The sequence below is a fragment of the Magallana gigas genome, chromosome 1, assembly GCF_963853765.1.
Source record: "Magallana gigas chromosome 1, xbMagGiga1.1, whole genome shotgun sequence".
In the NCBI taxonomy this organism is placed as follows: domain Eukaryota; kingdom Metazoa; phylum Mollusca; class Bivalvia; order Ostreida; family Ostreidae; genus Magallana; species Magallana gigas.
Window position 1 is genome coordinate 52027963 of NC_088853.1, and position 24414 is coordinate 52052376.

General features: G+C 30.5%; 1 protein-coding gene across 1 annotated transcript; it reads right to left on the bottom strand.

Moving 5' to 3' along the window:
• Nucleotides 1-12825: 12825 nt before the first annotated feature.
• LOC117687252 (multiple epidermal growth factor-like domains protein 11) lies at nucleotides 12826-23897 on the bottom strand. Its single transcript, XM_066070564.1, has 10 exons — nucleotides 23308-23897; nucleotides 22530-22760; nucleotides 20962-21213; nucleotides 20615-20752; nucleotides 17809-17946; nucleotides 17250-17390; nucleotides 16777-16914; nucleotides 16266-16406; nucleotides 16012-16117; nucleotides 12826-15067 (listed from the first exon to the last, which is right to left on the bottom strand). The coding sequence occupies exons 1-10, from the start codon at nucleotides 23366-23368 to the stop codon at nucleotides 14920-14922; spliced, it is 1494 nt and encodes a 497-aa protein (XP_065926636.1). The 5' UTR covers nucleotides 23369-23897; the 3' UTR covers nucleotides 12826-14919.
• Between the last annotated feature and the right edge of the window lie 517 nt (nucleotides 23898-24414).

Genomic DNA, 24414 nt, shown 5'->3' on the forward strand with positions numbered 1-24414 from the left:
GTTCTTTCAAGTCTTATTGAAATACTACGATTGCTTGTATTTAATTTGTATTGATATAATCCCTACGATTGCTCAATTAATGGTTTGTAAGCAAGACAAATCAATGCTTAGCGTGTATGCATCTTTTATACAATGCACCCCTTCCCGCCATCGTTGCATCCATATATACACTCTCCTGTCAATTAGTGACAAAATTCTGACGAATTGTGGAACGCACTGCATCTCTGCTTAAATTAAAATCCATATTCTCAAGTACCGCATACTGTTAACAAATACAGATTGAGACAAATTTTAACAAGCATAACAACTTAGGGTTTAAGGGTTACTTGCATTTATCCGAGATATATAACTTTTAGTCATACAACTAGGCAAAAAATCACAATGCTAATTTTGTTCACATTTGTTTTCTTGATAGCCAGGCTAATAAACTAAGTCGACAGACTATGTCTGTATATTAAGGTAAAATGTGTTAAAGTTGACGTATATCGTTTTCTATTGATGTGCAATTATTCATAAAGAAACAATGTTTGCAATTTTCCTCAATACTTGTCTTTAATGTTTGCTTTGTCTCATGTACATGTAGTTGTTGATTACTGCATATTTAAAGCTTATTTTGAGGCTATTTATCAATCAAAAACTACATTAAATATACAGATATTGACTATTGTTGAGGGTAACGTTGATTATAATAGCCCTCTCCCCCTCTCTTAGGGACAAGTTATTGTCTGAAGCGAAGCGTTGGTCAATATATTCGTCCCAAAGAGGCTAATATAATCAATGTTTTCCGAAAACATAACCAACATTCGTTTTGTTATATGAAGAAACAAACAAAAAGACAAGAATGGAGTTGAAAACAGATCGTCGTAACTACATTACATCAACATATATTTCACGACTTTAATTTTGTGCAGTCATTTTTATTACATGGTCTTTTTTTTATCTTCTGTCGTCTATAGAATTTAGCTACACATGTTCTACCTGATTTTTCTGATAATAAAAAAAACCCAGGTCAAACTTTCACCCGTTATGAAAACAAACCGTTGTTTACTTGCTTTGCATTCACACTCGATGATATTAAGATTGAAGTTAATATTTAAATGGCAACTTTACACTATCTTTTTACCTTGACTAAATAAATAAGAGAGAAATAAACTTAATTTTATTATAATTTTAAGGTTGCTGTGTTTGTGATATTCACAAAGCAAAGCATTCATTATGTAAAAACTTGTACCTTGTAAATTTTGCAATCTCCGCCAGCCTTTTTTTTTTGGCATCCATATATATGATCACCTGTCAATAAATTAGAAGTTCCTGAAAGTCGGACGATAAAGGTAATTGTATGCATATCCTCAACCTTTCAGAGATAATGACGTTTTCATAATATTCCTGTTAAAAATTGTTTTAAAAAAACATGAAAAATAAGTAACTTTTAAAATATTGTGTAACATTTACATAAGCAACTCTACTTTTATTTTATGTCATATTTTTATTTTATGTAGGAGTTGGTGTTCAAATTGCAAAACATTTCAAAATACACATTTATTTGATTATCAAGTAAACTTTTAATCACAAAAAGATTATACTTACGGCTTGAGCTTGTGAAATAACTCGGGGCTAATATGCATTGATAAGAATATATGAAAATATTGACATTTAACATACTGTATTACATGTTTTTTACGGTTATAAAATAACTGCCATATCTTAAAAAAACCAATTAGCATATATGTATTAAACACCATTAGTATAAAAAAAACCAAATTTGTTAGTAGATATGATTATGTGAGGTTACTGCTATTTAAAAACAATTAATACATATACTGTAGTTTTTTTAGTTGATACACATACACACTTGCATTCATCCATTCGTTCATTATCCATTCAATTATCATGTATGAGGATTTGCATCAGTATAAGGAGATTTCGGTACAATTGCTTATATAAAAGATTGAAACAAATCAAAAATGAAATTCATGTTAACTCAGATAAATACTTCATATTTTCAATAAATTATCAGCGTTGATACAACATACAAAAACTAATCATACTTAAGATATACTATATATATATATATATATATATATATATATATATATATATATATATATATATATATATATATATATATATATATATATATATTTTACTTAAAAAGAGAAAAAAAAAACATTTTTTTATTGTAAATACAACTAATTCATCTTTATCTCAAAACTCAAAGTATACATCTTAATAATTACATACATTATCCTCATCGCAATTAGCTCCTTTATATCCAACTTTACATTCAACGCAGCTTCCATCCACGATGTGACAGTGACCTTCCAGACAGTTCTGTGGACAGGGTAAAGAACAGTCTTCTCCGTAATATGCCGGTACAGGACACCCTGGTTGCAAAGTGACGATAGTAGATACATGAAACCGGGTAAAATTAAATCAAAAACGGTCTTAATGCTCATTAATAAATAATAGTTTAAAAATGTGAATTATTAGTAGAACAGTTAAAACAGAGTACAGCTTACTCCACTTATATTGAAATCGCTTTTTTGAAACTCTAACTTTAAATAAAAATGAATCCTCAGTTTAAACCTCTCATATTCTTTGCATTAAATGACAATTATAATGAAATCGGCTATTTTGAAATATCGTTTATATTGAAGTCAATGATCGGTCCCCAGAGGTGATAATGAGTTGTTTTCATAACAGTTATATTGAAGCTCTCCCTGACGGCTGTCGTCACTGTTGGTGACAGCAATCATGCCTTACTTACCCGTTGATATACAAAGGTGTGAAATTTTAAGTTCTCACCTTATGTTGTTTAATACTTCTTTTTTTATAAGAATATTCACTGTTAAATTTACTGTTTTTCGTGTACGGACATATTGAGCAGTGTTGAAGTAGTATGAAAACCCTGCAGAAAGGGAAAACCGTATATTTGGACACTATTATTACGAACTAGTACCTAAAGGCTATTGATAAAAGGACAAAGCATAAATTCGAAATAGCTAAGTATTTTGAGTGTAACCCGGGTACACATATGATGATAAACAAGAAGTGTTCAGCCGTATTTGAAGCGTCCAAGTCAAATAATTTCTCTATAAAACGTAAAAAAAATGCGATTAAGCATTTTGAAGATTATTACAAAATGACACCTAAAAACTTACTGATATTTAAATCAAACTTTACAGGACAAAAAATCCATGTTATCTGTTCACTGTAATAAATAAACGATGACCAAATAATTTGTTCGGGTTTGTTCTTATTTATTTTAGATGGGGATTGAACTTTTAAAAATGGCGGCTTCACGTCAGTCGATTCCGCTTAAATTAAATTACGGATATTTTGTAATCATTTACATGGTCTATTGAACTTTAATATATCCGGAGAAGGCTGTATTTGACTTCTATCAGATGAAAACAGTTCAATCAAAACATTTGTGATGGTAATGTTATGTTTAGATTATGTTTGCTATTTGTTCTTACCATAAACTTCTACCTCACAAAGTTCGTTGTATGAGTACTGAGAATACCCAGCTGGAAACGGAGGTTGAGTCCTGTTGTTGTAGTAGATGACGTACCTCCCGTGTGTGATACACGTTATGTTTGTAGGATTAGGTACCGTGTCCATGGTATAGTTGTTGTCCTAAAAGCATAATACCCCACTTTGTTTGTTTGTGTTGTTTGATATATAAATCGAGAATCCTAAGAATCTGGCAGTGAAATCGTAATAGTTATTTTCGTCTTCATGTAAAAGAAATAAATCGTATACCATGTAATGAAAATACGCAATATGCCTTTTAAGTTATAAAACATCAAGACAATAACAAAGTATAGAATTAAAAAGAGCATACATTTTTATCTAATAATAATAATATTAACACAACTGGACTTAATTATAATTGTTAAAATTCTAAAATGTTTATTTTTTTTTTACTAACTACATTCTGGCATTATTTGGGGTTTATTTCCTTTTTTACTAACTCTGTGGCAAAGGTCCTCTGACTAACTACAAACATTTCTGCTGACCCGGTATTAAAAAAAGAAAAATATTCTTCACTCTCCTAAAAACCCGTCAATGTACATAACGTTCAAAATGCAATGGCAATGAGCTGTTTTTAGAACCTACTGCGCTTACAGACACATGAAAACCGGGTAGTTTTTTCTTCATTTTACATATATGGGCGTCAATTATCTTTTTGTGACCACGATTCTTCGACCCAGCCCAATACTGTGCAATTAAATTACATTGAAGAAAACCTTTCACACGTAATTACAACTTTTTTCTACTGTTTATCCCATGGTAGTCTTCATACATTTTTATCTCTGACAGTTGCACAAATACATCCAGTTAGCACCTTTTACATTTCATTTTTAGGGGTGTGTTTTTTTTGTTGGATTACTTTTATCGTAGGTGCAGTGACTAGAAACCGAAGACTACGCACATTATTTTTCTATTCATTTTTCTCTCTGTTTTTAACGCAAATATAGTAAGATGGTAAGAGAAAACAAAAATAATTTTGCTATGTCTGAATAAAAACCTATTTTTGATAGATCTTTCAAAAATATTATTTAATAATTTAAGATCCAAAAAAATTATACCAACTGATATTTTGTTCTTCTCTCTTCATAAAAACATAATTTTTTTCTGCTTTAATATTAAATAACATACTAACAGGTGAATTAACTTTTACTTTCTCGTTCTGTACTGAAAATGATTATGTGGAGAAATCCCCCCACCCCCCAAAAAAAATTACCCCAGATGATATTTCCAGTCCTGTACTGAATAAAAATGTGGTGTATGCTGAATACTCCTCCAAGATCTACCCGCCATTCTGCTGGTGTTTGTGTATCTGCTGAAATCGTACAACTTCCTTCCAGATGTGACTTGTTTCCGTCCACCGCATGATCCGCTCCCCAATAAGGATGACCCAGATGTGGATACCGTTGCCAAGCCCGTTTATTGAAAGCAATATTTTCTGTCAAAAAAAATGTTCGGCACTATAAATTGTTTCAATTAATCATTGCAAACATCTACTATTTGCATAACCCATAACAAGTCTTGTGTTATGATACATTTTAACTTTGTTTGTCTTGGATTTCCATTAAAAAAGTCAAATACAGCTTTACATATAAAAAATACAGTTTCCTTTTGGGGAACAAGAAGTGGTTTTAATAAATTAGCAATTTTTTTTCAACAAGTATAGAAAGTGCCACAGTAAATTGAGCACCTAATGAATTAAAAGATGTAGAACCCCAATATATTTTCATCTGGTATGATGAAAAACGCGAATGTACAAATATGTGCACGTTTTGCCTTAAAAGTATAAATTTTTATTCCAGAAAAGCTGGAGTAAAATATGTATAGTTTAAAGTATTTGAAACAAAAGATGTAGGTTACCCGTCTAAGTCTTACACAGAGTCGTCTGCATACTCTGATATTTCATGTTTGTTATTATTTATGAAAATGACTTTTATATCTATGTTTTTGCTCTATAAGAATTGAAATGTTTTCTGCCCATATCATAAATAAATATGGACCAACAATAAATCTTTGTCTACAACCCCTTGGTATGTCAAATCTTAGTGATAAAAAGCCATATTATAAAATGCAGGCGCGGAGAATCGGTTTTTGAAATTTTTATCAAAAACCAAAGTAGAAAAACATATGCATATAAACTTTATAAAAAAACGACAATGACATTGAGTCATGACCTTTTAAAATCAAAAAGGACAAGAAGACCTGAAATTTCATGTATCTCTCTGAAGGACATCATATCATTGATCACTTTGTTTGTTTGTGTTGTTGGATATATAAATCGAGAATTCTAAGAATCTAGCAGTGAAATAGTTATTTTCGTCTTCATGTAAAAGAAAAAAGTCATATATTTACCATGTAATGAAAATACGCAACATGCCTTTTTATTTGTAAAACACCAAGCAATGACAAAGTATAAAATAAAAAAGAGCATACATTTTTATCTAATAATAATAATATTAACACAACTGGACTTAACTATTGTTTTGGGGTTTATTTCCTTTTTTACTAACTCTTTGGCACAGGTCCTCTGACTAACTACAAACATTTCAACTGACCTGCTATCGTTCAAAAAAATATATTCTTGACTCGCCTAAAAACCTGTCAATATACATGGTTTTCAAAATGCAATGGCAGTGAGCTGTTTTTAAAACCTACTGCGCTTTCTTCGTTTTACATATATGGGCGTCAATTATCTTTTTGTGACCATGATACTTCAACCCAGCCCTATGCTGTGCAATTAAATTACATTGAAGAAAACCTTTCACACGTAATTACAACTTTTTTCTGCTGTTTATCCCCTTGGTAGTCTTCATACATTTTTATCTCTGACAGTTGCACAAATACATTCAGTTAGCACCTTTTACATTTCATTTTTTAGGGGTGTGTTTTTTTGTGAATTACTTTTATCGTAGGTGCAGTGACAAGAAACCGAAGACTACGCACATTATTTTTCTATTCATTTTTCTCTCTGTTTTTAACGCAAATATAGTAAGATGGTAAGAGAAAACAAAAATAATTTTGCTATGTCTGAATGTTTTTAATAAAAACCTATATTTGATAGATCTTTCAAAAATATTATTTAATAATTTAAGATCCAAAAAAATTATACCAACTGATATTTTGTTCTTCTCTCTTCATAAAAACATAATTTTTTTCTGCTTTGATATTAAATAACATACTAACAGGTGAATTAACTTTTATTTTATACTTATACTGAAAATGATTATGTGAAGAAATCCCCCCCACCCCCCCCCCCCCCCCCCAAAAAAAATACCCCAGATGATATTTCCAGTCCTGTACTGAATAAAAATGTGGTGTATGCTGAATACTCCTCCAAGATCTACCCGCCATTCTGCTGGTGTTTGTGTATCTGCTGAAATCGTACAACTTCCTGCATCAAGATCTGACTTGTTTCCTTCAACCGCATGATCCACTCCCCAATATGGATGTTGATACCGTTGCCAAGTCGGTTTATTGAAAGCAATATTTTCTGTCAGCAAAATGTTTGGCACTATACATTTTTACATTTAATCATTGCAAACATCCACTATTTGCATAGCCTATGACAAGTCTTGTGTTATGATACATTTTAACTTTGTTTGTCTTGAATTTCCATTAAAATAGTCAAATACAGTTTTGCATATAAATAATACAGTTTACTTTTGTGAAGCAAGATGTGATGTAAATAAATTCAGCATTTTTTTTTCAACAAGTTTAGAAAGTGCAAAAGAATATTGAGTGCCTAATAAATTAAAAGATGTAGAACCCCAATATATTTCCATCTGGTATGATGAAAAACGCAAATGTACAAACATGGGCACGTTTTGCCCTAAAAGTATCAATTTTTATTCCAGAAAAGCTGGTGTAAAATATATATTGTTTAAAGTACTCGGAACAAAATATTTAGGTTACCCGTCTAAGTCTTACACAGAGTCATCTGCATTCTGTGATATTTCATTTTCGTTATTATTTATGAAAATTACTTTTATATCTTTGTTTTTGCTCTATAAGAATTGAAATGTTTTCTGCTCATATAAAAAATATATATGAAACAACAATAAATCTTTGTCTACAACCCCTTTTTATTTCAAATTTAAGGGATAAAAAGCCACATTATAAGTTACAGGCGCGGGGAATCTGTTTTTGAAATGTTTATCAAAAACCAAAGTAGACAAAAATATGCATAAAAACTTTATAGATAAACGACAATGACATTGAGTCATGGCCTTTCAAAATAAAAAAGGACACGATTTTATGTGTCTCTGTGAAGAACATCATATCATAGACAAAATTTGTAAAATGAGCGCTGTGTATTTACCTTTTATAAGACCTGACTGTGTATTTAAATTAACAAATTCTACACTTTGTTTGATTAGAAAATTTAGGCAACCACAACAAATCTTGTAGACAACATTTATTAAAGAGTTATTAGATCGCCCTTTGTTTAGAAACTGCCTTGCTAAGACAAGCATTAAATAAATACAAACCTTTGCTAGAAAGGAGTGTTTTAAAAAATGCAATTGATATTTCGTATAACATAATTCTTCATATGTTTTAACTTGTTAATAACTTTTATTGCCTTAATTTTTTTTTCTAGACCGTTTGTTGTATATTGATCTTGTTTACGAATAGTATAATTGGAAACGGATTTTTCGAAATTTATATAACTTAAATTGAATCTGCTCTTTTATAAAGAATTCCATTGTTTCTCTTATCATTTTTTGAAATTTCTGCTTGTTTATACACATTACCAGTACTTTCTAGTTCATTTTGTAATGGGTTTGTTTGAATAGTTCCGAGACTTTACATTATAAAACATTTGCGATCTGTATTCAGATGTAACAGTGCAGTTTTTCACAAGATTAGGTTTAGGTGTCAGAATGGTTAAAGCAAAAGTACACAGATCCGAAATCCCAAACCGTTTACCGATCCCGATATATCCAGGGTCCTCTCCACTGTATATCGTAAAGTGTAAGGCGCTGTTTTAGATTTTCGGATATATTGTCCAGGATGTTAAAATCGTGTTGGCGTCCTTGTTCGTCCAACAAAAAAATCTTGCCTCTATAGTACATATACCAGTCAGACTAGATTAGAGGATCACCACCAAAAATGCTTCAAGGTTATGCATCGGATTGTGTAAAATGGTCATGCATGGTAAGCATTTTTTTTTTTAGCTTTTCAATCGATCTGTTTTAGAAAACCGCGATCTTGACCTCCGTGTTACGGAATTCGGCGATCATAGGGCGTGGTCTATTTCCATCTCCACTGGGAATTCAATAGATTGCAAAAACATCTGAGGGGCAAGGTGTACATTCTTGGCTTCGTTAAGAATCCAACAAAACTTTTCGACTTTCTCATTGGTCCAGTTTTGGCATTATTGTTAACTTTCTACGAGTACTGTTGGTTTTGATTGGCAAAGGTCATTACAGATTGTGCAGCAACTGCACATTGTTTCAGTTTGTCATTGAGCGATCTAAATTCATTGGCTTGAGAGTTTAATTTTTCTTTAAGAGTGATTACATCCAGGTAACTCCAAATAAGAAAAGAAATCTCTGATGAATTTAAATTCATCACATATTTCTTTTCCTATTTGGAGTTATTTTCATTATTTTCACCATCGAAGTCTTACTTTATTCTTCTTAATAACTTATTATGAGTCTTACTTTTGGCATTGTTTTCAATATAGAAGGATACATACTCTCTATAATTAAAGGTAGGGATGCTAGGGTGCCAATTTGTTCACATTGCCGATTTATTGTGCTGAAAACAGTAAAACTTTAAAAAAAAATTGATTGTGCATGGTTTTTTTTAAAAATAAATTGTTGTATTTTGTTATAATTCATTCATTAATATATCAACAAGAAAGAACAGGAGGTATAGACAGGCATATGTATCACAGCCAAGTTAAGTTTCTCTGTAGTTTCCAACCCCCCCCCCCTCCCCTGCACCAAAATTGACAATAATTACACATAAATCATACAGATGTTTACTTTGTATGTAAGTAACTCTCTAAAGATGTAAATAAGCACTGCAAAGATGTGTTTACCTGATATACTACTACATTACAATTAGCCAGATAAAAGGTAAACAGGGTGAAGCCTCATGGGGCGAGTGGTGCACCAATTTGTCGCCATACTCATAGAACACCAAATAAAGAAACTGTGAGTGGTGTGGGGAACGCATAAAAGAATGCGGCAAATTATCTCAAATAATCAGTGCAAAAACCAACAAATAGGCTGTTATTTGTTACCTATCCTTCAAATACATTGATTAAAATGTTATCGTCACATAACACAGCCGATTAAGTTAATGTGTACATATGGTCAACGTACATGTAATTCTAATATACAAGGGGGCGGACGTATCGGGCGGGGATCCAGAAAAATGAATTCAAAAAATGATCGGTTGAATTACATGTATATTAAATGCTTTGAAAATTGTTTTAAACTATCGCACGGGTCAACATGCATGATAGAAGCTATGTACAGTGTAATTGGAAACTTTCATTTTATATCAATTTGTAGTATTACCTATTATAACAAATGAGAGTATAGCACAACTGCCACACGCAATACATGACCTTTACTGGCACCACCCCCTTCCCATAAAAAATGAAACAATTGTCGTTTTATTTGCTAAATATGTGTGTGGTTTAAGATTTTTCTAAAGGACATACCCGATTAGAATTGAAAAATGAGTCGTTTAAATATAATTTAGTCAAATTTTTAGATTCATTTGGTTATATTTTGGTCCATTTGGGTAAAAAGATGCATCCGCGCAGCTCTAATTTATATATAATCAGGCCATAAATTCGAAATATTTTCAAAAATTAAAAGCTTTAAAACCAGTGGATAAACAAAGGAAAGCAAGTCGAAGTCGATGAGTGCTAATACCTGTGTTGAATGAATGGTACAGTAGGATATGCGCAAAAAAGTCCCGTCTACTCTTATATACCCTATATTTATTGGAACATTAAATCCGATTAAGATAAGAGTCAAATTTAAAATCAAGTACGGATATATACCAGTTTATCAAAAGTAAAACTACTCATAATTTATCTGTAGTGCATCGCTATGGAGCTACATGTACACAGAAAGTTTGAAATAAATTTGCCGAGCCAAATAAAAAAAAAAAAAAAAAAAAGCCTGGAAAACGAAGAGAAAACGAAGTGGGGACAGAATAACTGACAAATTAGATTAGGACTATAGCCCCCCCTCCCCCTGAAATTTATATACTGAAAACAGATTATTAGATTTTTGAGTTCAACATCTGCAATTTAAAGACAATTTCATGGTTTTTTTTTATCATTTTCGCTAGCTAATGTAAGATATCACAAATACCCCAAACCACCTCACGGAAATGCTAGGTGATGGTGATGAGAGAGAGAGAGAGAGAGAGAGAGAGAGAGAGAGAGAGAGAGAGAGAGAGAGAGAGTCTCGATGTAAATCACAGGTGCGCTAACACCGTTAGAATTAAAGCTTGCTAGTTGGTCTGCCCTACCCTAGCTACCTCCTCTCTCTCCTTTAAGAGGCTTGATTATTGTCTATATATGCTTGTATCAAATCAAATCAATTTTAAATTCTAAATCAAAATTGAATTTGACAAGACAGAACTCTCTCTCTCTTTCTTTCTTTCTCTCTCTCTCTCTCTCTCTCTCTCTCTCTCTCTCTCTCTCTCTCTCTCTCTCTCTCTCTCTCTCTCTCTCTCTCTCTCTCTCTCAATATCGACAATGGCATTGATACCCTACAATACACTTTTCCTATCTGGATTGTTGTCGTTGAGGTTGTAAATCATATCTTCTATGGTTTAAAACTTTAACCTATATTTTGACATGTCAATTATTTCATTGAATTTCGTTTCATAGCTAAAACCACACTCAATTTTAATCATTTAGATTAGACAGATTTTTCTTCGCGAGCCGATTTTTAAATGGATCGGGGGGGGGGGGTACATACAGGACAAACAAAATCACATAGATTTGCAAAGCCCACAATGTTATCACTAATTCAATTGTTTATACTGTGTGTGGTTAATTTATCAATGTTAATTTAAGCATTTCATAACCACTATATAAGAGCTATCAAGACATTTATTTGTAGGAAAGAGCATGTACGAATGATCTTTTTTTAAGAACAGTTTGATGTTGCTAGGATACAGGTTTCAGATCTATGATTTGATTGGTTAATATAGATATTGAATCTCAAATTTTGAATCTTGAATCTCGTATTTGGATTCTCGAATCTCGAATGATCCGTCTTTGCTTTCGTAGACATTGTATGTCTTGCTCTTCATTTTTCCTACTGTCGTCATAAAAACTAATAACAGAATAATATATTAAATCGAAGTTGACGTTTGAATTTGTAATAAAGATGAATTATTTCTGAATAGAAGTTGCTGATAAACAATGTATTTGAGCATCGAATGCTTATTTTTGGATGTCATCGGTCCTATAACAGAAAGCGGTGCATACAGATTAAATACCATGCGTTAGCGCGGTATGATAATTTATGCTTATATTCATATTTACGCTAATATTTATGTTTTTGAAAAATATGTGTATTGTTGCTGTATAGCCATTAAATACGACCTCAGTCAGGAATATGAAACACACATACAAAAGCCATATCGTCATGTTATTTAGGTTGCTTCCACAATTAAAAATATAAGTGCAAGAAAAACTATTATTACAATGCAATTATTACAATGTCGTTTTTTTTCCACAAGCATATGGTTGATCAATTGCTGTCACGTGATCGTGCTATAAATTTTGTTATTGACTGAAAATGTATAGACCTTGTCGACCTTGTATATTATTGACCATTCGTCAATTTTGGGTTAAATAGTAAGAATATACTAATGAATAATGACATACAATTGTAGCCTTTTAATGAGGTCAATACATGCTTTTTTATAGACCAGATGAGAGTATATCGACTTGGACGAATGTTGATGTACTTTCATCAGGTCTATTAAATCATGTATTGATCGATATCAAAACGCTATAACTCTTATTTTCTTTTAACAAATCAAACTTATTAACTTCATTCTCTTCAAGCTTATAATAGTAAAATACTTTGTTCATAATGCATATGTTGATTTTGCTATTTTGACGTCAATGGGGTTTTTTTGTCATGACAATTTTTTTTTTTAATATAGAGAGGTCTAGAAATTTTCAATTTTATAGTATAGTAGGACAGCAATGAACAAATCAAATGTATTCAAAATTTTAATCAACAATGAACAGAAATCAATACCAACACACGTTGAAATATTTTTTTGTTTATTAAAAAATCTATGTTTTTAAAGAAATCCTCTTTGAGTTTAATTTTTGAAGATAGCATCCGTTATTTAAAGATACATTGAAAAAATAAACAATTACAATATGTAAAACACAAATAAAATGGATTAATTTTCAATCAACACATTATAATACATTGAAGAAATAAAGAATATAAATAAATTTCTTGTTTCCGTGAATGTTGCAGAATAACCTCCTTGGTCGAGAAATGTTGTTTTGAAATATAAAAGCCGAGGCGGTAGCCGAGGCTTTAATATTTCAAACAACAAATCTGGAGGAGTTTATCCTGCAACTTTCACGGTAACAAGAAATTTATTTATATTCTACTAACAGCCCAGTATTTCTACAGATCGTTTCTTCTATAGAAATATGATCTATGTCATTTTGACGACTGTTCCGTTTAACACCAACAGTTTTGTTAGTAAGGTTTACATGTGGATCGCTCAAAGGAATCACATGCATCGACAATTTTTTTTGAATTTTTAATACTCTTCACTTATTTATAAGATATCTTTGAATCATATAAATTATCTAATATTTTAAGGGAAATTTAATACGATTATTACTACTACACGTTATATATTTTATATAAGAGAGACAGTGAAAATGTGTTAGGGAGGTCATAGGAACAGCCGCATTGATCTCTTAAAAAAACATTTGAGGCAATACACATCGTTTTGACTTGAACTAACACGTGAAATAGACATTGTTGTAAAACTTTTTACGGTTTGAAATAGTACTTTCATGATCAGTGCAAGACAAATAGGCATTTCTGATCTGATAATTAACTGATGGCGTTTGTGGTATATTGGAGAATATTGTCCGCGGTATCTCTTTAATCTCGGCAATAACTATAGTAAAAAACATTGTGATAGGATTATATATTTAGCATAATCACATGTCAAGCACATGTTCGTCTATAGCCTATGCAAAACGTAACGATAAATATGATTGGTTGTATTTGTTTAAGCATTATCCGGAAAGTGTCTCTGTTATTCATAATGATGTGGGGAAAAGCTAGTTCGAGTTATACATACATTTAATGGTTCTGATTGGTTAAGAGAAACACACACCCCAAAGCGCTATGTATATAAAGTCAGGATTTGCATTCGTCCGGCAGTTGACGTGGCATTTTTTCTAAGGTTCGAGTCAACTCACTTCCCACTTTAAGGCAGGCTTACATTTACGTTGTAACTTGGTAAGGATGGTGATAACGGGAAGTTTGTATAACTGTATATTTGTGTATATAACATTTGTTCATTAATAAATCTATGGTTCATAACAATTGTTTCATATACATGTAGCTGGAACTTGGGCTAGAGTTAGTGTGATTTTGAAAAACTCGTAAATATTTGACAGAGTGATTGAGCTATACATTTTCATTATTACGGAGTTTTGGATTTAGATTAAGAAAATTGACAGATTTGAGACTGACCTACGTTAGGCTTTAGCGACTAGAGACGTAAGAAGGAACTCTTGGTATAAATAAAAGTTATAACCACTATACGATTACATTGGTGCCGTGACGTTACAATAACCACTATACGATTACAACATTATCATGATTTGAAAATATCACATAAAAATCTCTAAAGAGTATATAAATAAACACAAATTCATAAACTGATAAATGTTTTGTCCTACTGCAAAACCGTTGAATTGTTCAATAACTAACATTATCACAGACCACATTCTCATCATGGCCCATATAATCTATGTGTGATGTAATAAATTCGGGATATTAGTGACATTTTGTATGTTTTTGTGTGAAATAATTATAGATATTTCATGTGCTTTAATTCACGTGAATATAATTTATTTTACGATACCATCTCGTTTGATTTATGGTAGCGCACTTGATATATACGCAAATGACATTTTAGAATAAAGCATGAAAAACTCAAAGGAAACTCCTAAAAATGTTTAAAGTCCAGATACATGATTGTCGCTTTTTTTACTTAAGAATTTAAAAAATTGTAAAAGGAACTGTTCAAAACAATGTGTTTTAACTTTATATAAGACTAATCGATTCATCATGTCACATGTATCTAGTGAGTACACGGTTGTTGTCACCAAATATTCATTTGTCAATGTGCAGTAACTGTGGCTAATTCCTGGTAGTTGTCCTCGGGTCCACTAAGCATCGACTCGTAACCACCAATATCCTGTGTAAACACGTTTTCGTTTCTGGTTTGTTCATATGTTTTTCTCCTCTTATGTTTTTTTCTTTGTTTGCTTGGGAAAAATTAAAATGAAATAAGACCCCACTACTTCAAACCTCATTTGGATTTTTTCAATGGTTACTAAAAGTTAATGTATTATGTCGATGATAAATACACATACCAAACATTGAATTGGAAAGCAAGATGTATTTCTAAAAGTGATTTTGTAATATATTTCATATTCTGCTTATCTTTGTTGGATTATTTTCAAATATTATTTAAAACTTAGCAGATCTTTTAAATATTTAAATATTTGTCTTCGAAATTTTAAATTTTATCAACAATATCAATCACATGGAAACTATAAATAAATGAAATATTTTGGACATTGCAATTTTTGTTTTACATATGTCCCTAATCAACCCAACGTATGATCCAAAATCATATCACGCATCGCAGTATTAGACGCAATAAACAGAACAAAGATGTTTATCTCGAAAAGCTATTAAAATGGTAGACGGTTGCATTTAAACAAATCCTAAGAAGCTTGCATTGTAATTCCTCGATATAATTTCAAAAATGTACATTTCATTTTCTTAAGCAAGTAGAATGAGACTCATGCATAAAAAAAAATATTTACATTTTATTTAAGATTTAAGGAAGCTAGTTGGTAGCAAACTAACCATCATATCTTTTTAATTATTCAGTAGTGTTTTTTTTAGCTATAAACTTTTAGTGCGTTAAAGAAAATTCCATATGTAATAGCTTTGGAATTTGACAAATTTTCTACATCAGTATACAGGGATCTTCTTTTTGAATATATCAATAGATTTTTAAAATGACCCCGACCATCCATTCCTCTTTAAAGTTTAATAAAAATTGTAGCAAATTAATCAATCATGTAGTTATTCAACTGGAACGTAACAGAAATGACATGTTGCATATATAAAACGTCCAAAAAAAACCCTCAAAAAACCAAACAAACAAACAAACAAACAAACAAACAAACAAACTTACCTCCGTAGGATTATATAGATAAACTGTATGATGATGATCACAATTGAGACAGAAAAAGTTGCTATCGTAAAATACAGAGTAATCGACGTGTTTCCATCATCCTCAACTGAAATTGCAATATTATGGTATCCTACATTATAATTCATTTAGCAATGATAATGCAGGTTTTTAGCAAAAACGAAATTTGAAAATGTATTTTAGTGTTTTCATGCTAATATCCTTTAAATTCTTTATTTGATGTGAAAAATGTGTACTTTCCAAGCACTCTGCTCCCTTCCATCCTTTTTTGCAACCGTCTTCACAAGCTCCGGTTATATGATGACAAATTCCAGACGGATGGCAAAATGCACTGCATCTTTGCTGACAATCAATACCATACTTCCCAATTTCACAAACTTGAAAATATAGACAAAAACATTAAGGGAAAAAGAAAAATAGTAACATATATGTATAATTTTATTTGGTAAATTAAAGACGATACCCCTTAAAAAATTTCAAATTAAAATGAGGTAATCTATTTCGTAAACGAACAATATTTTAAAGCCTTGTTTTGCATTAAATTATACATTTCTTTATGACATTTTTGTTAAGTTTATATGTATGGCTTGCTTTTTCAAAATGTTTATATTTTAATAATTGGAATTAGATATTTCAGTAACTTATTTCTGATGAAATCACTTTTTATTCGTTATTTTGTATAATGTTTATTTGTTTTGAAATATTTTTGATTTTGAAAATTCTTTGAATTATGAGTGCATGATTTACTTTTTGAACAATAGGATCCAAAATACCCCGGATTACACCCGTTCATACAGGAGCCGTTAATATGGTGACACTGTTCATTCTGCGAGCAGTTTCCGCATTTGTTGTTACAGTCTTGACCAAACTTGCCTCCATCACACTCTGTAAAGATAAATCCCCAAACAACTTTAATTCATTGCATTTGTTGATAATTTTCATAATACAATTAAAAAAATCATCGTTAAATTGATTTTTGTTTAATTTGCTTTTAAATAAATTTAAACATACATAATATTTTCTTTAAAGTGATTGAATAAAAACATCATTGTTAAATAAACATTAACTCTTATTTATGTCTTTTTAGGGTTTATAGAAAACCATTGTTTCATATGATAAAATTTAAACAAGTTAAATGCAAGTTTTTAACAAAAACGAAATTTGAAAATGTATTTTAGTGTATTGATGCGAGTTCTTTATTTGAAATGAAAAACGTTTACCTTCCAAGCACTCTGCTCCCTTCCATCCTCTTTTGCAACCGTCTTCACAAGCTCCGGTTATAAGATGACAAATCCCGGACGTTCGACAAAATGCACTGCATCTTTGTTGACAATCAATACCATACTTCCCAGTTTCACAAACTTGAAAATATAGACAAAAACATTAAGAAAAAAAAAAAAACAAAAGAAAGAAAGATATATTTCTGACTTTATCTGGTAAAGGTTTATGGCAATACCCTTAAAAATGTGCAAATCAAAAAAGGCCGATAGCAAATGAGGTCATCTATTCCGTGAAAAAAAAAACATACTCTAAAACCTTGTTTTGCATTAAATTATACATTTCTTTATAGAATTATGCTATCTTGTTAAGTTTGTATTTTTAATTTGATTTTTTTTATAATGTTGATATTTTGATAATTTGGAATACAATATTCCAGTAACTTATTTCTGATGAAATCACTTTTTATTTGTTATTCATCACTCTCTGTAAAGTTTCTGTGTTTTGAAATATTGTTAATTTTGAAAATTCTTAAATCTGAATTATTAGTACATGGTTTACTTTTTGAACAATAGGATCCATAATACCCCGGATTACACCCGTTCATACAGGAGCCGTTAATATGGTGACACTGTTCATTCTGCGAGCAGTTCCCGCATTTGTTGTTACAGTCTTGACCAAACTTGCCTCCATCACACTCTGTAAAGATAAATCCCCAAACAACTTCAATCAATTCCATGAATACAAATTCATAGGTAAATGGTTTTTTTTTTAAAATAAGCACTTAAATAAATTTAAACATACATAATATTTTCTTTAAGATGATTGAATAAAAAAAAATATTTGTTAAAATAAACATAAACTCTTATTTATGTCTATTTTGGGGTTTCTACAAAATAATTGTTTCATATGCTAAACGTTAAAAAATAAAACTAATACGGAGAACAAAATCAATTAATATAAAGATGAAGCATTAAGGATGAAGTTTACTCAGAATGAAAAAGAATAACACTGATGATAATGAAAAACCAACTATTTTGTATTATAGACCTTAAATGGTAGTGTTATTCTTCACTTTCAAAAAAGGTCAATGACCTACTTTTTGAGTTAATCGCCAGTGAATATTTTTTGAAAATTTAAGAAAAATCCATTAAAATTTTACACTAAGATTGAGATTTTATTAATGATGAAAATGATACAAAATTACTTAACTCTTTAACAAATGAAATACAGTTTATGAATGTTAGTGACATTAAATAGATACAAAGCATAAAGTTTTCATTCATAATTTTTATAGATATTCTAGTCCGAATTTCCTCTATCAGTTTTCAAATAGCTACCAATTTTTTATTCAATATAACAAAAAACTGAATGATGATAATGTTTAAACATTTATAGTATTAAACTACGTATATTGACTTTTCTCTGCTGGCATACAATTTATATGAGGACAATGATCAACATTTTGAGATATGGAGTTTTTTATCATTTTTAGGCATTTTTCAATATTTTTGTAGTGTGTTCTTTACGATTATCTAAAGGAAAAAGCAAGATAAAACCAACAACAAATATGCAAAATTATGTTGACTAACCAATAAAATCTTAACTTTAAATATTACAGTACTACACAAAATATTTCAGTGGAAAACAAAATCTGAAAAATTTAGTCCAAATTCCCTCTGTTTTGCTAAAAGTCAAACTTTGTCAGAGCCTAATTCCATAATTTAGTAAAAATATCGATTGTGATGTCAATTATAATTCATTTCATAAATACTTTTTGTATTCAAAACAAATTTTACTCATGAAATTGAACTTTTTAACAATCCGGATTTGAGAACTCTGACCCTGAGTAAACAACGTCCTTAAACTCTTTTTAGAGGTATCTTACAAACTAAAAGTAACGTATTTAACAGCATCAAGTGGATACTTTGCGCTGTATGGTCATATCATTTAATAACTTCAAAATTCGATTGTTGTAAACTGACGCACGCTGCTAGATCACAGGTGGATTTTGTTTATTGCAACTAATGCCATATTAAAAAAAATATATATTTCTTTTGGCACAACAACTACACAGTTATTGAAATATACTTAAGAATCATGCTTTGCCTTTCATGCGGACAATAATATTGTCGGTAAGTGATTACATGTATATATATCATATAGTTCGAGAGACGTTATTTAATTTGAAATAATGTCATCCGTGATAGTCTATCCAGTATAGTCAAAGAATGATTCCTTATATCTTAGTCAGTACAGCTTAGCACCTATGGTTTTGTTCTTTGAAAGTAGCTAATTCTTTAAAAAATATGATACTTAATTTAAAGCATGATACATGATTATTGTTGTCCTGTTCCCTAATTAAAAATATTTGGACTCTAATTCTTAGTTGTTTTCTAGTGTACTCCATAAGTCAGAGTGATTTGTGTAATGCGAAATGGACGAGCCGTTTATAAAAGCCTTTAAGGTATAGGTTTACCCAGAATGGAAAAAATTCCACTGATGATAATGAAAAACTTATATTGTGTAGTATACCTTTTTTTTACTGACCTACTCTTTGAGTTAATGGCCAAGAATATTTTTAGAAAATTTTGGAAAAAACCCTTAACAATTTACACTATGATTGAGATTTTCTTAATTGTGAAAATAATACAAATTGCCATTTCTTGTAAGAGTGAAATACAGTTTAAAAATGGCAGTGACACTAAATAGATAAAAAAAACTTTATGGTTTCATTCACAATTTTTTATAAATATTCAAGTCCGAATTTCCTCTATCAGTTTTTCAAATTCCTACCCATTTTTGATTCAATTTAACAAAGAACTGAATGAAATATTACTAAAACATTTTTAGTATTATACTAAGTGTATTGACCTTACTCTGCTGGCATAACATTTATATGAGGTCAATGGTCATAATTTTGAGAAATGGTGTCATTTATCGTATTTAAGCATTTTTAGTATTTTTGTAGTGTATGTCATACAATTATCTAAATGAAAAAGTAGGATAAAACCAACAGAAAATATGCAAAATTATGTTGACTAACAAATTAAATCTTAACTTTGAATATTACAATATTAACAAAAATATTTCATTAAAAAAAATCTGAAAAATTTAGTCCGAATTTCCTCTGTCTTGCTAAAAGTCCAGCTTTGTTTAAGCCTAATTCCATAATATAGTACACATATCGAGTGTTATGTCAAGAATAATTCATTTCATAAAACATTTTTGATTTTAGAATAAATTTTACTAATTATATTGAATTTTAAAACAATCCAACTTTGAGAACCATGAGTAAAGAGTAAAGTGAAGCGATGACACTTTTTATCTTTAATTCAAAGAGTTTTCCCAATAGAAAAAAACAAACCTTTATTACATTGCGATCCAATGAAACCGGCAATGCAACCTAAACACGTTCCATCTACAATGTTACAGTGACCTTCCTGACAGTTCAGCGGACATGGTAACGAACAATTCATTCCGTAATATCCTATAACAGGACACCCTAGTTAGAAATAGAAACATAAGAAAGAATGAAGCAGATTCCAGAACACAATTTTCCTTATAAGTATGTATCTCAATTATATGTTTACAATATTATGTAAATGTGCCCTCTATGCACACTTTTTACCAAATTTATCATGCATAATAATCTTAAAAACGATTGTGATACGTTCATCATGCTCGTTTTCAATTTGAATTTTGTTTTTTTACCATACACTTCCACTTCACAGAGTTCGTTGAATGCGAACATAGAATACCCAGCAGGATACGGAGGGTGGGTCCTGTCGTTGTAATAGATGACGAATCTTCCGTGTGTGATACACGATATGTTTGTAGGATTAGGTATCGTGGCTCTGGTATAGCTGGTGTCCTTAAAACATAATGTCCCGTCATCTTTGTTCGTTGTGTTCGATATGTATACCGAAAATCCCAAGAATCTACCAGTGTATGCGTTACTTTCGTCTTCATGAAACATGAAAGATGGGCTGATTTAATGTACATGCTAATATATATATATATATATATATATATATATATATATATATATATATATATATATATATATATATATATATATATCTCACTGCATTAGAACAAAAAACTAATATCAAAGGCAACGTACAACTGGAAACAATATGCAATTTTTCATAAATTTTTTTTACAACTATAAACTGTTGGTCCGAATTATTTTGATATTTTAAGATTAAGAAAAATAAATGTTTTTTTTTTCAACCATTGTCACTTGGCAGATATAAGGACTTTTTTCTACGGACCACCTAGAAAGATAGGTTTTTTTTTTCAAGATGCAAGAACATATTGTGTTAACTGTCAGAGAGAATCCAGGCAGACTATCTTTAAATTATACAAAAAGGTGCATATATATCACCTTATCATTCGCCAAGACACACAAGTTTCTCCATATCAAGAGTTTTTATTTTTTATTTATTATTTTTTTTTTTTTTTGCATAAGTTTTTTTCAGAGAATGTTCCATAATATGTAATGCAGTTCGATATTCCAATGAGTAAAGGAATAAGAAATCATTCTTTAGATATTATTTCCGATTTGTACACTTTGAAACAGCAATTTGAAACTGTTTTTTCCCAGTTAGCGTATGCAATGTTTTACTATGTGGTAAGGCTAATACCGTTTTTTTCTGCTATGCTTTAAGACACGCCGATGCTACTGTTGCTCATCTTTTATAATTTTATTGGGGTATAGTCTTCAAAATTGATTTGTAATGTTATCACACACAAAGACGGTTGGAAATGTGAATATTAACAAACGATATAAACAATAGTTGACCAAAAAGATGTATATGGTGGCCTCAATATTACATTTTTCATTTTTTCCCATCAGAAAAATGAGGAAAAAACGCGACTTTCTACTAATCAAAATCGCACCATATTTTTGTCCAACTGGGGAAACCAACTAAACAAGTGACATACTCTGCAGATATTGAGAATAGTGAAGATATTTGAAAGAAAATTGATTCGTACAGGGGCTGTCGGAAGTCGTTATCATTGATCAATCAAAAGGTCACTTGAGGCACTCTCTTAGAATTTTTTTCTGGGTTTTTAAAAAAAATGCTCGAAATGTTAAAAACTCATAAATGGTTTTGAAATTGGCGAGAAAGAAATAAATAAATTTACATAAAAAAAAAATTGATCATTTTGATAACTAAATTGTTTAAAAAGTTATTCTAAGGGAAAACGGTATCATATATAATGAGACTATCTGTTCTAACCTATGTAGTGTTCTTTTTAGATTAAAATATCACCCCAAACATTGTTGTCCGTCCTGTACTGTATGAAGATGTGATGTATACTGAGCATTTCTCCCAGATCTACGAACCATTCTGCTGTGAATTTTCTGTCTGCTGAAATCACACACTGTCCTTTAAAAACAGACAGATCAGATTTCCGCCCGTCCACAGCACGATTCGCTCCCCATTCTTGTTTATAAGAATAAGGATATTTCTGCCATGCTGTTCTGTTCCAGGCAATGTTTTCTGAGGATTTCATTAAGAAATACATATGAAGCTAGCCTACATAATTGTTTGAATTGCTATCATAAATGCAAATATAACACAGTCAAGTTTTATTAGCTGGTTTATTGAGTTGCATCATTACTAGCTTAACAATCACTGTTTTATATTTAATATATTTTATAAAAATAATATTCATTGAACCTTTTTAAGTTTTAAATGAATCATCTGATGTTTTGAATACAACTGTTACTTTTAGGTAAATTATAATGCATACGTATGAAAAACGTTTTGACTATAATATGAACTTCTATTAAAATTGACTTAAAAAATATTGTCGCTATTTTTTTTTTAATAACGCACATTACAAACTTAATTCAGAATATTTTTGCATCTTAACGATCCCAAATTTTGTTGATTGAGTAACCCATACATGCATAAATTTCAAATAAATCATTAATACAAATTCCAAGGGATCTACACAAGTAGACTGCTCCGTATTAAAGAACAAGTGTTTATTACACATTAAAAGTAAAAAAAAAAGTATAACCAAAATATTGAAATATTTTACCATACGATATTCCAAGACCAACCATTGCAGAGAATGAACACCACAATAATACTGACTCCATGGTAATATATGTTCTTCAAAATAAAATGATCTAGGAAGTGAAATTTATCTACGCATTTAACACACTGAAATCCAAGCCTTTTTAACTTCCGAGTTAAAAAATAAACAATAAACAATATATAAAATCTTAAGATTTTATTCACAGTGTAAACAAGTTTTGTCCCACCATACCGGCTCGTTAAATATGACTCATCTACTTTTGTCTTGAACTTTTGTAGCGTATAAAACAATTGGGGAGCTTTTCTCAGAATGGATTAATTTCAATAGGTATGTTGTTTTATTTCTGGTAATATTTTAGAAAAGAATTTGACAAAAGATAACTAGTTCATCTTTTTTAAAATCAAATCATCATGCACAACAAATCAATGCGTGTAGAACTAGTACAGTATTTATTTTCGAACAATTAAAGGTCTTTCCACCTTAATAAATTAAGTTGCTGCATTGCTCAAACAATATACAGAAAATTATCATACCTTTTATATGAATTGTACAATAAAATGGGAAACCACAAAGCCATAAGTGATTTTTAAAGATTTGTTTTATTTCAAGTCATTTAAGAATTCCGTGTTGTTTATCTAAAACATATCTGTGAATTTTTTTGCACTTACTCTGTACAAAACCGAACTAAGTGAATACTCTTAACACAAGCATATAAACAGGAAACTTAATAATAGAAGAAAGTGTTCTACAGGCTAGCTATCCTTGTACAATATGAATGGGTTGACTGTAAAAACAAGTTCCACTTGAGTAATCACATGACTTAATGTGATATCTGGCTGACCCAATTGAATACCTTTTTGCGCAACCAATCATGCTATTAAAACCCTTAATATCAATCTGTATTTCAAAATATATGAAAATTCATCAATAAACAGATTTTCAAATGACCTTGATCTTTGACCTTTATGTCATTTTGTTCGGTCGAGGCAGACGCTCCCAAACAAAGTGGTCTGAAGTCTCTATGACAGGTAATAAAAAAAAGTTGGAAGTGGTTTTACCACAGTTTCAATACTTTCAGGGGCAATAACTGCTAGAAGGTGGCCACAA

Bases quoted from the DNA above. Each gene is read 5' to 3' on its own strand.
- LOC117687252 (XM_066070564.1), bottom strand. From the start codon at position 23,368: ATGGAGTCAGTATTATTGTGGTGTTCATTCTCTGCAATGGTTGGTCTT. The intron at 20,753-20,961 runs GTAAAAAAACAA...ATTTCTAACTAG, and splicing joins CTGTGAAGTGGAAGTGTATG to GGTGTCCTGTTATAGGATAT. The intron at 16,407-16,776 runs GTAAATCATGCA...TATATTTTCAAG, and splicing joins TGGATCCTATTGTTCAAAAA to TTTGTGAAATTGGGAAGTAT.